This window comes from Cetorhinus maximus, chromosome 9 (genome assembly GCF_964194155.1).
Source record: "Cetorhinus maximus chromosome 9, sCetMax3.hap1.1, whole genome shotgun sequence".
Classification (NCBI taxonomy): domain Eukaryota; kingdom Metazoa; phylum Chordata; class Chondrichthyes; order Lamniformes; family Cetorhinidae; genus Cetorhinus; species Cetorhinus maximus.
In genome coordinates, this window is record NC_135887.1 from 125341246 (window position 1) to 125354919 (window position 13674).

The 13674-nt window shown below is 49.8% G+C and overlaps 1 protein-coding gene across 1 annotated transcript in view; it reads left to right on the forward strand.

The window, feature by feature from the left end:
* Positions 1 to 10294: 10294 nt before the first annotated feature.
* zdhhc13 (zDHHC palmitoyltransferase 13) overlaps positions 10295 to 13674 on the forward strand; it is a 51700-nt gene continuing 48320 nt past the window's right edge. The window contains exon 1 of the mRNA XM_078549505.1: positions 10295 to 10420. Coding sequence (XP_078405631.1) covers positions 10394 to 10420 — 27 coding nt within the window. The 5' untranslated portion in view covers positions 10295 to 10393. The remainder of the gene's footprint in view (positions 10421 to 13674) is intronic.

The following is a 13674-nucleotide window of genomic DNA, read 5'->3' on the forward strand; positions in this document are numbered from 1 at the left end:
TTTTTTTTAACTTGAGAGGTCAGCCTAGAAAGATCAAAAATCTGAAGGGGAGACAGCGTTTGTCTGTTAATATCATACGGTTTGCGGTTTAACGTTAAAGAAAAGCATGAACAACCAGGAACGTGTACTTGTGACATCCCCAATTTGAACCTGAGCTTCGAGCGACGCTTCACCGCTTCTGCTGCGGGTGTGTGTGATTTCTGGGCAAAGCAAGGCAGCTTCATGCAGCCCTGCATAATAACCGAAGCCCGGTTTGAATCAGAGCCATTCGAAAGCGTGAACTCTGTTTCTCTCTCCACAGGGGTTTGCAGAGCACCCGAGTGTTTCCAGCATCTTCTGTTTTTTAAATCCCTTTACCTCAGGCTTTGGAGAGGAAAATGCCACCAAAGTGCGCCGTGAAAGGTTGCCAATTTGCCAAGCCCGATTTTAATTTAACTCCCAACGGAGTTACACCAAGTTAAAAATCAGGTCAATCGGGTGAAGCAGCCCACAGCCCGGGCTGTTTACAGACACAAGGAAGGTTATACCAGGGAATTCTTTAAAACGAGAAAAAGGATGAGAAAGGGCATAACTTTTTTTGTTTTAAAAAAAATAAATATTCGATTACGACTTCACTATTAACGATCCTGAGGATCATCAACACAAAAAAAAAAATAACAGAATGACCTGGAAAAACTCAGCAGGTCTGGCAGCCTCGGTGGAGAAGAAAAGAGTTGACGTTTCGAGTCCAACATGACCCTTCAAGCCAGACCTGCTGAGTTTTTCCAGGTCATTCTGTTTCTGTTTTGGATTTCCAAGCATCCGCAGTAGCTTTTTTGTTTTTTTTTTATCTCTGAGGATCATCAATATTGAAATCCCTGGAAGTTATACGGTCTGACATTATCCTCTGGGTGCTTAACCAACATGTATCAAAATTCCTTGTCATTTCAATGAAGAGTCACCAACACATTTAAATAAAGCATTTGGGTGATAATATCACAAGGTGTCTTTCCCCAGGCTGTAATGCCCCGCCTCAATTTTCTCTCCCTGTCAATATTTTCTTTCAAGTCTTTTGAACATTATCCTTTTTTCACTTACGCCAACTTGTTTCGCTTTGCTTCGCGTCTTGCTCTTTGCTCCTGGTTTCAGTCCAGCTGCTGTTTCCGATGAGATGGGGAAAGGGGAGGTGGGTGGGTTGTGGTGTGTGTGTGTGTGTGTGTGTCTGTGGGGGGGGGTTTTCTCCGTGACCTTGATGGATCTTCTCGCCTCTCTTCCCCTTCCAGCAGATGTTTTGTCCCAACCGCTCCCTCCTCTCCGTTTTTATTCAAACTCCGAAATCTCCGCTCCAAATTCTCTCCGCCCCACCCACCCCTCGCGCCCCCGCCCCCCTCTCCCAGGGCAAGCTGCCTGTCACCCGCAAGTCGCACAGGGTGTGTAGTGTGTGTGTGGTTCCTGTTTCAGCTCCAACATTAACCCGAAGCACTTTGAAATCTAGGACCCACATGAACAGGAGTTAGGTCATGTTAGCCGATTAAACGCAGTGCACAACTTTTATTTACGACCCAACCTATAAACAGCAGAAGAAAGAGTGCCACCTCCCCCATCTGGATTGTACAGACCCCTCACCTTCCCTCACCTTGGTGCCACATCTTCCCCAACACTGCCCCTGGATGATCAGAACCCAGTCTCTTCTGATCTTGTACTTTGGGCTAGATTCACATTATAACTAGTGTCTCTAACACTTCCCAGTGCACTTAATGCAATGCCCAATGTTTTATGGGCTCAGGGTGCGGCATTCGCTGCAGCATTTATTGCCCATTTGTAATTGCGCTTAAGAAGGTGCTGGGTACGCACCATCTTCAACCCCTGCACTCCATTTGGTGAAGGCTTACGGTGAAGGAAAGTGGAGTTGAGACCGCAACCAGATTAGACATGAAAGAGTGCAGAGAAGATTAACTAGGATGTTGCCGGGTCTTCAGGAGTTGAGTTACAGGGAAAGATTAAACAGGTTAGCACTTTATTCCTTGGAGCGTAGAAGAATGAGGGGAGATTTGATAGAAGTTTACAAAATTATGAGGGATATAGACAAGAGTAAATGCGAGTAGGCTCTTTCCACTTAGATTAGGAGAGATAAACACGAGAGGACATGGCTTTAGGGTGAAAGGGGAAAGGTTTAGGGGGAACATTAGGGGGAACTTCTTCACTCAGAGAGAGGTGAGAGTGTGGAACGAGCTGCCATCTGACGTGGTAAATGTGGGCTCACTCTTAAGTTTTAAGAATAAATTGGATAGATACATGGATGGGAGAGGTCTGGAGGGTAATGGACTGGGTGCAGGTCAATGGGACTAGCGGAATAATATTTCGGCACAGACTAGAAGGGCCGAATGGCCTGTTTTTCTGTGCTGTAGTGTTCTATGGTTCTATTGAATAGCAGAGCAGGCTCGAAGGAATGAAAGGCCTACTCCTGTTCATAAGTCCCATGTTCCTAAAGCACTCTCACAGTTCTGTTAAGTAGGGAGTTCCCAGATATTTACCTGGCAAAGATGAAGGAAGGGTGTTTTATCTGCAGTCTGGATGATGTGGGGCTTCCAGGAGGTGATGTTCATATGCACCTGCTGCCCTTGTCCTTCTAGGTGGTGGAGGTTGTTGATTTTAAGATGGCAGCATTTTGAAAGAAGGCTCCGCATTGCCAGGAAATTAAGCCTCCAGATCAGTGATTAGTCAAGCTGGAGCGGCCTGATTCAGCTTGGTGTCATCAGCTGTGCACATCAGTCATCTCCCTAGCCACATCCCACCACCCCACTCCACCTGCCCCCCCCAGCCCCTCACCCTCAAGGATCAGTTCTTCAGTTGACCCCGGACCTGCAACCGTGTGGCCTAGATGCGTGTTGCTGCTTTGGAGTTGTTGCCACTCAGCAGAGGGCATTTGGGCTGGAATTCCTCTGCTCAAGGGCAGGCTGGGCCAGCAAAAGCGGGCGGTCTCCTCAGCCTGGAGCCTTTCAGAAGCAGAGGATTAGCAGGATTTTCAAGGCTTGCCAAGTGCCTGCTGATGGACTGTGTCTACCTGGGACCAGAGAGCTTCCCAGAATCCCGCATATTGCCTCATCTCCATGTACACCACCAATGCCTGAGATAGGAAACATTTTTGGAGGTCATAGCCACATTACATACCCATTGGTTATACCTGTGCCAGGGGAGGAGCATGAAGACCCTGTTAGGAGGAAGGAAGGAAGTAAGAATTTATGGTAAGGGAGAATTTATTGAAAAGGAATGAATTACTTAAAATCTCCAGGCGACCAGGGCTACCAAGCACATTGGCAGTTAAAGGTTACCAGATGAACCTTGCACAGCCTTAGGGCCTGAAAATGACAGAAAGGCCGTGGGAGCCGGACTGCAGTCAGAGCATTGGCAATAACAACTAAGATTAAGTGTGCTCTTCAACAGATAAGGGAAGAACAGATGGTCCCAGCTTAGATAGAAGGGAAGGTCTCTGCCTGGGTGAAAAATAGGAACATACGATGCATGTACCTGTTATCAGAGATGTCTGTTTAATGTAAACCTATATGTTGACGAGATTGGAATCTGGAAACTGTTGTTGTACATGACCAATAATGTAGAAATATGTTGAACACTTGTAATTTAGCAGAGTGCTATCTCAAGCTGCATTGAGATGGTTCTCCCCTTGCAATTGCTCGAATAAATGATCGTGACCTGTACCTGAGACTCCTGTGGTCCGTTTGTCAAAGTGACCACAACAATTTGGTGTAGTCGGCAGGATACTTGGATCGGATCCTCGGGACGGCTCTGCAAAGTGGGTGAGTATATTTATTTACCACCCGTAGTTAGTGCAGGAAGCCTACCCGAGAACGGTCTGGTCAAGTATCAAAGAATCAGGAGGAGGACTCAGGACAGGAGCTAGGAGGCGCCAGGGGTAAGAGGCAGAGCCGTGCAGGGAGGGCCGGACCATTACCAGAGATAGGAGGCAGAGCCGTGCAGGTGGGTCGGGTTACGGTTTGAAATATAACCTTAGCCGAAGCCGTGCAGGCCAGACCCCCAGTTAAGAGGAGGGCGGAGCCATGCTGACGGGTTACGGTTTGAGATATAACCTTAGCCGAAGCCGCGCAGGGAGGCCAGGACCCAGTAAGAGGAGGGCGGAGCTGTGCTGGCGGGTTACAGTTTGAAATATAACCTTAGCCGAAGCCGCGCAGGAAGGCCAGGTCCCAGTGAAACCACACACACCTCAGATAATTAAGTTGTTAGGACCGTGTGAACGTGCCGCGCAGAGATAGATGGAAAATAGGAACAGAATGCCACCAGGGAAACAAAATAGTGCTATGGAACTCAACTGGGGAACTGCGGACTCCATTACGAGGTTCATAGCGGAACAACAGTCAAAACTAGTCACTAAAAATGCAGAAGGAGGGGTGGAATCCACAGGAGAACAAAAACAGTGGTGGACAGAGCAGAAAAAGGATAAGGAAAAGAAAGGGATGATGGTTATTATCACACTGTACCTACAGTTGTGCAAAAGGGTTAATACTAAATTCCAGTCGATTAGAGAGAGAGAAACAAAGTCAGATCCAGGACAGATCTGAACAGTGGCGGCAGCAGCCTGCAGTGACACTGATCAAGAGGGAGAAAGTTCCAAAGGAGAAACCTGTGGGGGAGCAGAGGCAGTTCCGCCCTCATACGAACCAATCGCCCCACTGTGCCCGCTGAATTCCATGGCCATGGCCCCTATGACAATAACCATTAGGAAAAGTAAAGTCAGGAAAGGCGAATTAAAACCCGAAGGGAGAAAGGGGGCTGAGGGATGGGAAGATGATGAGGAATTTGCGAGGGTTACGGAGAAAGTTAAGCACGTACCATTCAGCCCGGGGGAGAAGCAGGTTTTGTTTAAAGAACTGCTGAGACTTAAAACTCGGCATAGCAACCCAGATTTTTGGATCAAACTGCGGGAAATGCAAGATTTCCATGCAATGCACCCCCTTGATACCCACATACTGGTGAAGGCGAAGTGCCCAGGGGATATTTGGGGAAGATTACCCCTACAGTTTAGAAGTGGTGACTGGGCGAAACCTGGGGACGTCCCAGATCGGGAGAAGGTGACAGCCCTGCACAGGGACTTTGAGGAGGCAGTTAAGGAAGCCTTGGGGGATGGAGAGACGAATGGGGGTGTTTAACGTCTGTAGTACAGAAGAAGGGTGAGTCCGTAATGGACTATGCAGAGCGGAAGTGGGAGATGTATGTACGGTTTTCAGGACAACCGCATCCCGTGTGGGATGACGAGATTTTCCTGAAAATGTGGAAGGATGATTAGGATCTGAAAGGTCCGCTACTGAATTTTCTGTAACTTAAAAAAATGAATTGATCTAAGTTACAAGAGCTGCTTGCGTTGAAGAGGGAGAGAGAGAGAAAAAAAGAGAGAAAAGGGGGGTACCGCGAGGGAGTTAATAAGCACTAACAGGCAGGAGCTGGGGAAATGTGAGCTTTCAGCAGTTTGATTGTCCCTATAGGTGGAGCCTTCAAGATCCCTTTATTTCCCCCACTGCTATTTGAAGTTTTGTTTAGAATATGAGAGTTTTAAGTCGTTAAACAGGGTTCGATGAACCAACTTTTGTACCACCCCCTTTGCAGACTAGTATCACCAGCTTCCAAGCTGATTGGGATTGATAAATACGAGTTACATTAACTCATACGAGTTAGTATTCTAAAATTCTGAGGGGAAAGAAAGATTACCTGAAATTCAAAGGATTCTAGAAAAACCAAAAGACATAAACACACAGCCTAGGTGGTTCCAATGGATATAAGGGGTTTATTTTGAAGAGATGAATTAAATGTGAAAGGAAATCTGCATCCCAACAGCACTTTAATTTGAAGTTGGGACAAGGCTTGAGGTGTAAAGCAGTTTAGAAGATTACTTTTGAATCACTAGGATGCTATCTAAGATATCATATCGACACATTAATGTCGATAAACATACGGGAATTATAATACAAATCAATACACATAAGAAAGAGGTTGCTTTAATTTTGATAGTGTAAATTACATTTCTTACAAAGTTTAAAATTTGAGGTTTGGTTCCTGATAATTTCTCAAAAGGAAATTTTAATTTTAAAAGGTTTGACAACAATTGGCACTAATTCAAATGCTGCAAGCTTTTGTGTTTGTAAGTCTGTTCCCAAAATATGAAACTAAGCTCAAGACCTTGACAAAGTTTAGCAGAAATCCAATTTTTGGTCAAGTTAATGAATCTGGGATAATTCTAAAAGAAACGGGTCAGACACAATTTAGTGGGTTACTTTTGAGACAATAAAATGTTGTTTGAGAAGAAGATAAGGAAGCAAATCATGTCAATGCCTGATTTCTGTTTTTAAAGCTGTTATGAGAATATTTTATTTATTTTAAAGTCTCTCCAGGCAACCTGAACAAGATAAGATGGTAGCTGTTGCATGTGTAAAATGGCATGAGGCATGTAGGAGAAAGAGTTAGGGAAAGAGGACACAATATACAAACTGTTTTAAGGGAACTGAATTTGATAATCTGGCCATCAACTGAGACATTGGAAGTGCACAGGGGGAGGTAAGCAAAGATCTAGAGACAGAGATCCTCGTTGACATGGAATAGTTAATACGGCCTAAAGAGCAAGGAAACATTATAAACGATCAAGGCAATTGAGAAACTGACAATAAGAGAACCTTAGGATGATCATGGTCAGGGAAAAAAAAAACTTAGAGGTAAAACTATGTGGAATCTGTAGTTCAGGAACTGAAATGTAAGGAGAAATAATACTTAACAACAATTTACCACAAGATGGATACAGGTAAAGGGAAAGCTGGAAAAAGGCTAAACAGATGTATTACTGATTGTATTAATGTGCCTGCGAGCTACAAAAAGTAAGACCACAGGATTAACACTATGATGACAGACAGTTAAGCGGCTCCCAGAGAGAACCGTCCCTGGGAGTGAAGATTCTGAGCCATTGAAAGATAGGATAAGAAGGTACATTGTAGAGTTGTGTCGGCAGTTTAAGGAATTGAGGTCCGACGTGGGGCAGCAGCAGGAGACAGTAGACTGGAAGGAGTGGAGGGTGCCTAACCAGATGGATTCAGATCAGGGAACTCATTTCACAGGAGGAGTCATTAAAGAAATGTATAAATTTAAATTTAAACAGAAATTCCACATTCCCTACCAGCCACAGAGCTCGGGAATGGTGGAAAGGATGAACCGAACTCAAAAAAAACATCAATAACAAAAGCAATTCAAGAGACAGGGAATAGCCAAACTGTACAATGGAAACTATATGGGCTGCAAAAGAACCGACCCATGTTTCATATGCAGGGAATGGGAGATATTATATCACAACGTGGCAGGAAAGAATCCAGTACGGGAACAACCGAATATGCCCCATCCATAATCATTCAGTGTGCCTACACCCACAGGCGCCAGCAAGGGCAGGGAAAGTGGAACTGGTTGAAATATACAAGAGAGGAATGACTACTATTCAAGTCAAGGAAAGCCTTAAGGATAACCTGACACAGTATTTGAACGAGTTCTCCTATGAAATTCCCCTATTACCAGAGCACCTAACCATGATTCGAAGACAGGCTCAGCAGATATACACTGCAGCAACAGGTTAGAGCCTTAAAGACGGATATTGAACAAATAGATGCTTCCACCTGGTGGGAGGATCTGTGGAACTGGGGCTCGAGCGTTCAGATACACCCCTGGATTCGGATTATCTCCCATGCCCTAGTCATATTACGGTTAATATTGATTATGTATCTAATGTACTTGATATACCACACCTGGAGGTCACAAAAAAGATGGCGTTGGGGGAGCTTTAGTAGGTGGAGCAGGAATCTGGTAAGCCAGAGGTTTGGATTAAAGGACCAGATGATACAGATGGCCTGACCAGTACCCGTACCCTTTACATGCCAAAACTGGATACCTGGTCAGTATCAATGGGCGGCGGTACGTAAAGGAGTGGGGGGGGGGGGGGGGGGGGGAGGGGGGGGAGCGGACAACACCACTGTAGTTGGATACCTTGGGAAAAGCCAAGGGCCAAAAGGAAGTAAGTAAGAATTTATGGTAAGGGAGAATTTATTGAAAAGGAATGAATTACTTAAAATCTCCAGGCGACCAGGGCTACCAAGCACATTGGCAGTTAAAGGTTACCAGATGAACCTTGCACAGCCTTAGGGCCTGCAAACAACAGAAAGGCCTTGGGAGCCGGACTGCAGTCAGAGCATTGGCAATAACAACTAAGACTAAGTGTGCTCTTCAACAGATAGGGGAAGAACAGATGGTCCCAGCTTAGATAGGAGGGAAGGTCTCTGCCTGGGTGAAAAATAGGGACATACGATGCATGTACTTGTTACTAGAGATGCCTGTTTAATGTAAACTTATATGTTGACGAGATCGGAATCTGGAAACTGTTCTTGTCCGTGACCAATAATGTATAAATATGTTGAACACTTGTAATTTAGCAGAGTACTGTCTCAAGCTGCATTGAGATGGTTCTCCCCTTGCACTTGCTCGAATAAACAATCGTGACCTGTACCTGAGACTCCTGTGATCCGTTTGTCAAAGTGACCACAACAACCCAAAACTCTTTCTCTATTTTCCATCTCTCTTTGTTCTATCTTGCTGTGATGTTGGTGCTGCACCATAGAGACATGGGTTATGATATTCATGAGGTAATTTTTTTTTGGCTATGCATAAGCAATTGTAACCCCAGCAAACTACCGTAAGGAGAATAAATGTGTATTGAGTATATTGAAGCAAAGTGAGATTCCCTGGAGCAGCTGTCTCTCTCTGAATCATTTTGGACCAGGTTTGATTCTTGACATCAAATTCACACTCTTGAGGTTAAACATCAGGGTTGAGTCAAAGGAACATCCCACCAATGCTAAACTTGAAGCGTGAATGCACTGTAACTTTCTGGTGCAAAATCTAATCTAAATCAAAATCTAGGTCCACAAAGCCATGGATGTTATATTACAAATAAGGAAAGAGAATGCTGAAAATAAGCGACAGCTCAGTCAGCATCTGCAATGAAAAGATGTCAATGTTTCAGGTGTAGACCCTTTAATAGAACTGTCTGACAGAACCTACACACAAAAGGTTAACTCGTCTTTTCACTTTTAGATACTAACAGATATGTTGTCTATTTCTAATACTTTCTGAATTTATTTTAGGTTTATATTATTTTGCAGTTTTTTCTATTGTTATTTTTTATGAGTGTTTTGGGAGGATTATTGTAACCCGAGACTAAGGTCATACTTTACTGGGCAGCAATGATCCTCTTGCTCCTATATGCCATGGACACTTGGACTCATGAATACAGGTTCACCTTCATTTCTCAATGTTCGCTGACTTACATTGGCTCATTGTCCACCAATGCCTCAATTTTAAAATTCTTGAATGCTTCCTATTTTTTTTCCCATGCAGTATTTCATTCACTTATTCACCTTAAATCCCAATTTGTTATGACATCTTTTTGCTGTACAATTCAATTTCAGTAATAACTGTAAGATTTCTAAATGAAATAGACAAATGACATAGAGTTTACTGCACAGAAACAGGCCATTCAGCCCCTCCAATGTGTCGGTGCTAATGCTCCATGCAAGCCCCCTCCCACCCCCTCTTTATCTCATGCTATCAGTATATACTTCTATTCTTTCTCCCTTGTGTTTATCCAGCTTCCTCTTAAATACATCTACACTATTCACCTCAACCATTCACTTGTGATAGTGAGTTCCACATTCTCACCACTCTCTCAGTAAATCCTAACTATTCCTTTATTTCAACTTGGCTTCTTTCTCCCTTCTCATTATTTAGGATCAAATCTAATACTATCTTCCCTTTTGTGGGTTGCTTCATCTGTTTTTCAATAAAAAAGTCTTGATGGATTTCAGCAAAGTCCTGTGACATAAAGGTTGCCCAAACTATACTAAATTATATTTCTCCCTTGTTGAAACTATGCTGCAGTTCTGCCGAAGGGCCATGGAGGCTCGAAACGTTGACTGATTTCTTCTCCGCCGATGCTGCCAGACTTGCTGAGTTTTTCCAGGTAATTCTGTTTTTGTTTTGTTTTGGATTTCCAGCATCCGCAGTAGCTTTTAGCTTTTTGTTTTTATTATTGATACATGTTCTGGGGCCACTCTTCAGCCAATCAGCTGTGTCCCCGCAGCGGGCTTGCTGCCAGGCCATGACGTCGCGGCGCGAACGTGAGGTACGTGATGACGTGTGGATGCGCAAAGCTGCTAGGGGGGGGGGGGGTGCGTGATGACGCGAACGACCCGGCGACGTAGGGGCAATGGCAACCGGCAAACAGAGCGCGCGGGGCAGGAAGTAGCAGCAGCGGCGAGGTGGAGGAGGAGGAGCAGCAGCAGCAGCAGGAGAAGGGGGGATGGAGTGGCCAGTCAGCGATCCTGAGGTAAACACCAGGTGTAAAACTCACCCCGCCACGCTCCCCAACTCCGAAAGGGGGCAGGAGGAGGAGGAGGGGCGTGAGAGCGGCAGGGGGGTAATTAATGCAATGAAGGGTAATAGGGGTAAGTAGGGTGATGGGGGAGGAGGCTGGTGTGGGGGGGAGGAGGCTGGTGTGGGGGGGAGGGGTGGAGAGGAGGCTGGTGTGGGGGGAGAGGAGGCTGGGGGGGGAGGGGGGAGGGGGGAGAGGAGGCTGGGGGGGGAGGGGGGAGGGGGGAGAGGAGGCTGGGGGGGGGAGGGGGGAGAGGAGGCTGGGGGGGGGAGGGGGGAGAGGAGGCTGGGGGGGGAGGGGGGAGAGGAGGCTGGGGGGGGGAGGGGGGAGAGGAGGCTGGGGGGGGAGGGGGGAGAGGAGGCTGGGGGGGGGAGGGGGGAGAGGAGGCTGGGGGGGGGAGGGGGGAGAGGAGGCTGGGGGGGGAGGGGGGAGAGGAGGCTGGGGGGGGGAGGGGGGAGAGGAGGCTGTGGGGGGGAGGGGGGAGAGGAGGCTGGGGGGGGAGGGGGGAGAGGAGGCTGGGGGGGTGGGGAGAGGAGGCTGGGGGGGTGGGGAGAGGAGGCTGGGGGGGTGGGGAGAGGAGGCTGGTGGAGGGGTGGGGAGAGGAGGCTGGTGGAGGCGGGGGGGAGAGGAGGCTGGCGGAGGGGGGGGGAGAGGAGGCTGGCGGAGGGGGGGGAGAGGAGGCTGGTGGGGGGGGAGAGGAGGCTGGTGGGGGGGGGAGAGGAGGCTGGTGGGGAGGGGGGGGAGGAGGCTGGTGGGGAGGGGGGGAGGAGGCTGGTGGGGAGGGGGGGAGGAGGCTGGTGGGGAGAGAGGCTGGTGGGGGGGGAGGAGGCTGGTGGGGGTGGGGAGAGAGGCTGGTGGGGGGTGGGGGGTGGGGTCAGGGGGGAGAGAGGCTGGGGGGTGGGGGTGGGGGGAGGGAGGCCGGGGGGTGGGGGGAGGGAGGGTGGTGGGGGGGGAGGGAGGCTGGTGGGGGGGGAGGCTTGGGGGGAAGAGGAGGTGGGGGGGGAGGCTTGGGGGGAAGAGGAGGTGGGGGGGAGGAGGCTGGGGGGGAGGGAGAGGAGGGGAGGAGGCTGGGGGGGGAAGGAGAGGAGGGGAAGAGGCTGTTGGGGGGGAGGGAGAGGAGGGGAGGGGGAGGAGGCTGGAGGAGGGGGAGGAGGGGAAGGAGGCTGGGGGAGGAGGCTGGGGGAGGGAGAGGAGGGGAGGAGGCTGGGGGAGGGGGAGGAGGGATGATGAGGGGGAATGACGATGGGGGAGGGAGGGAAGGGGGACGACGATGGGGGAGGGAGGGAAGGGGGACGACGATGGGGGAGGGAGGGAAGGGGGACGACGATGGGGGAGGGAGGGAAGGGGGACGACGATGGGGGAGGGAGGGAGGGGGGTCGACGATGAGGGAGGGAAGGGGGACGACGATGAGGGAGGGAAGGGGGACGACGATGAGGGAGGGAAGGGGGACGACGATGGGGGAGGGAAGGGGGACGACGATGGGGGAGGGAGGGGGGTCGACAATGAGGGAGGGAAGGGGGACGACGATGAGGGAGGGAGGGGGGTCGACGATGAGGGAGGGAAGGGGGACGACGATGAGGGAGGGAGGGGGGTCGACAGTGGTGGGGAGGGAGGGAGGGAAGGGGGTCGACGATGCGGGAGGGAGGGAGGGGGGACGACGATCGGGGAGGTTGGGAGGGGGGACGATGGGGGAGGTTGGGAAGGGGGACGATGGGGGAGGATGGGAGGAGGGGACGACGTTGGGGGAGGGAGGGAGGGGGGACGACGATGGGGGAGGTTGGGAGGGGGGACGATAGGGGAGGTTGGGAGGGGGGATGATGGGGGAGGATGGGAGGGGGGGACGACGTTGGGGGAGGGAGGGAGGGGGGTCGACGATGCGGGAGGGAGGGAGGGGGGTCGACGATGGGGGATGGAGGGGGGACGACGATGGGGGATGGAGGGGGGACGACGATGGGGGAGGGAGGGGACGACGATGGGGGAGGGAGGGAGGGGGGACGACGATGGGGAGGAAGGGAGGGGGACGACGATGGATGAGAGAGGGGGGGTCGACGATCAGGGGAGGGAAGGGGCTGATTCATGGGGTGAGGGGAATGTTAGTGGGGGGAGAGGGGTGTGAGATGGGATGTGGTGGTAGGGGTGGGAGGGGGTAGCTTGGGAGAGGGGGAGTAGGCTGGGGATGGTTGTGACGGGGAGGGGGAATGTTGGGAGGTGGGAAGTTTGTGGGGGCGGGGGGAAATTTGTGGGATGGGGCTGATGAGGATGGGCAAGAAGTTTGGAGGGGGTGCTGTCAGGGAGGGTGGGTGAAGGTTGGGGGAGGGGGGTAAGGTTGGGGGGGCGCGAATGGGAGGGGGTGCACAGCTGGGGGGGCGATGGGGAAGTGGGGGGGCATGACATGAAGGTGGGGTGAGGGGTGATGATGTGGAGAGGGGTGACAGGTTGTTGAGGTGAGGGGGATGGGGGAGGGTTGGTAACAGGGAGAAGGGGCGGGGAGGTGCTGATGGGGAGTGAGGATAGTGGGTGACGGGGAAGAGGGGGGCATGGCTGAGCAAGGGCCCTGTGGGGATGGGTAGGAAGGTAGTCAGTGCACCCTGTATATGGGGGTTGACGGTTCTGAGGCCCTTGGCACTTCAGCCTATTCCTCTCTCCTGGTTAATTGCACCTCCTCCCTGTGTATTTGTTGCTGGGGTAGAGGACCTAACCCACTGTATCTGGGCAGGGAGACTGGGGTGAAATGTGAGTCCTGGGGTTGAATTAGTGACTATTCCTCTTGCCTGTGGATGGGAAGCTTAATGAGTAGCTGATTTGCTTCAGATCAGTATGGGGACTGAGAACTTAATAGGATGCTAACTTGAGAAGAAACTCTCAAGTGGTAGCACTCTAGTTATTTATCTAAGTCCACTCGGGGCAACACTTCCAAAAGAAGTTTTTGGGAGAGTTCTGAATGCCATGCAACCTGTTCCCTCTTGAACCTTGTATTAAAGCCTCTATATATGTATAAGATCCATATATTGTGCTTCTGTATGCTGTGCCATGGAGCAATTGGATGTGTACATGATTCCGGCTCTCGTTACTAATGGTGAGATGGGGGTTAGGTTGATGCAAAGAAAGTCAGTAAATCATTCTGAGCTCAGTGAGTTTACCTGGCTAAGAATTTTCAGAACAGGCTTGCTGTCACTGGTAGAAAATGGACTGCAGGTGTTTTTTTTTCT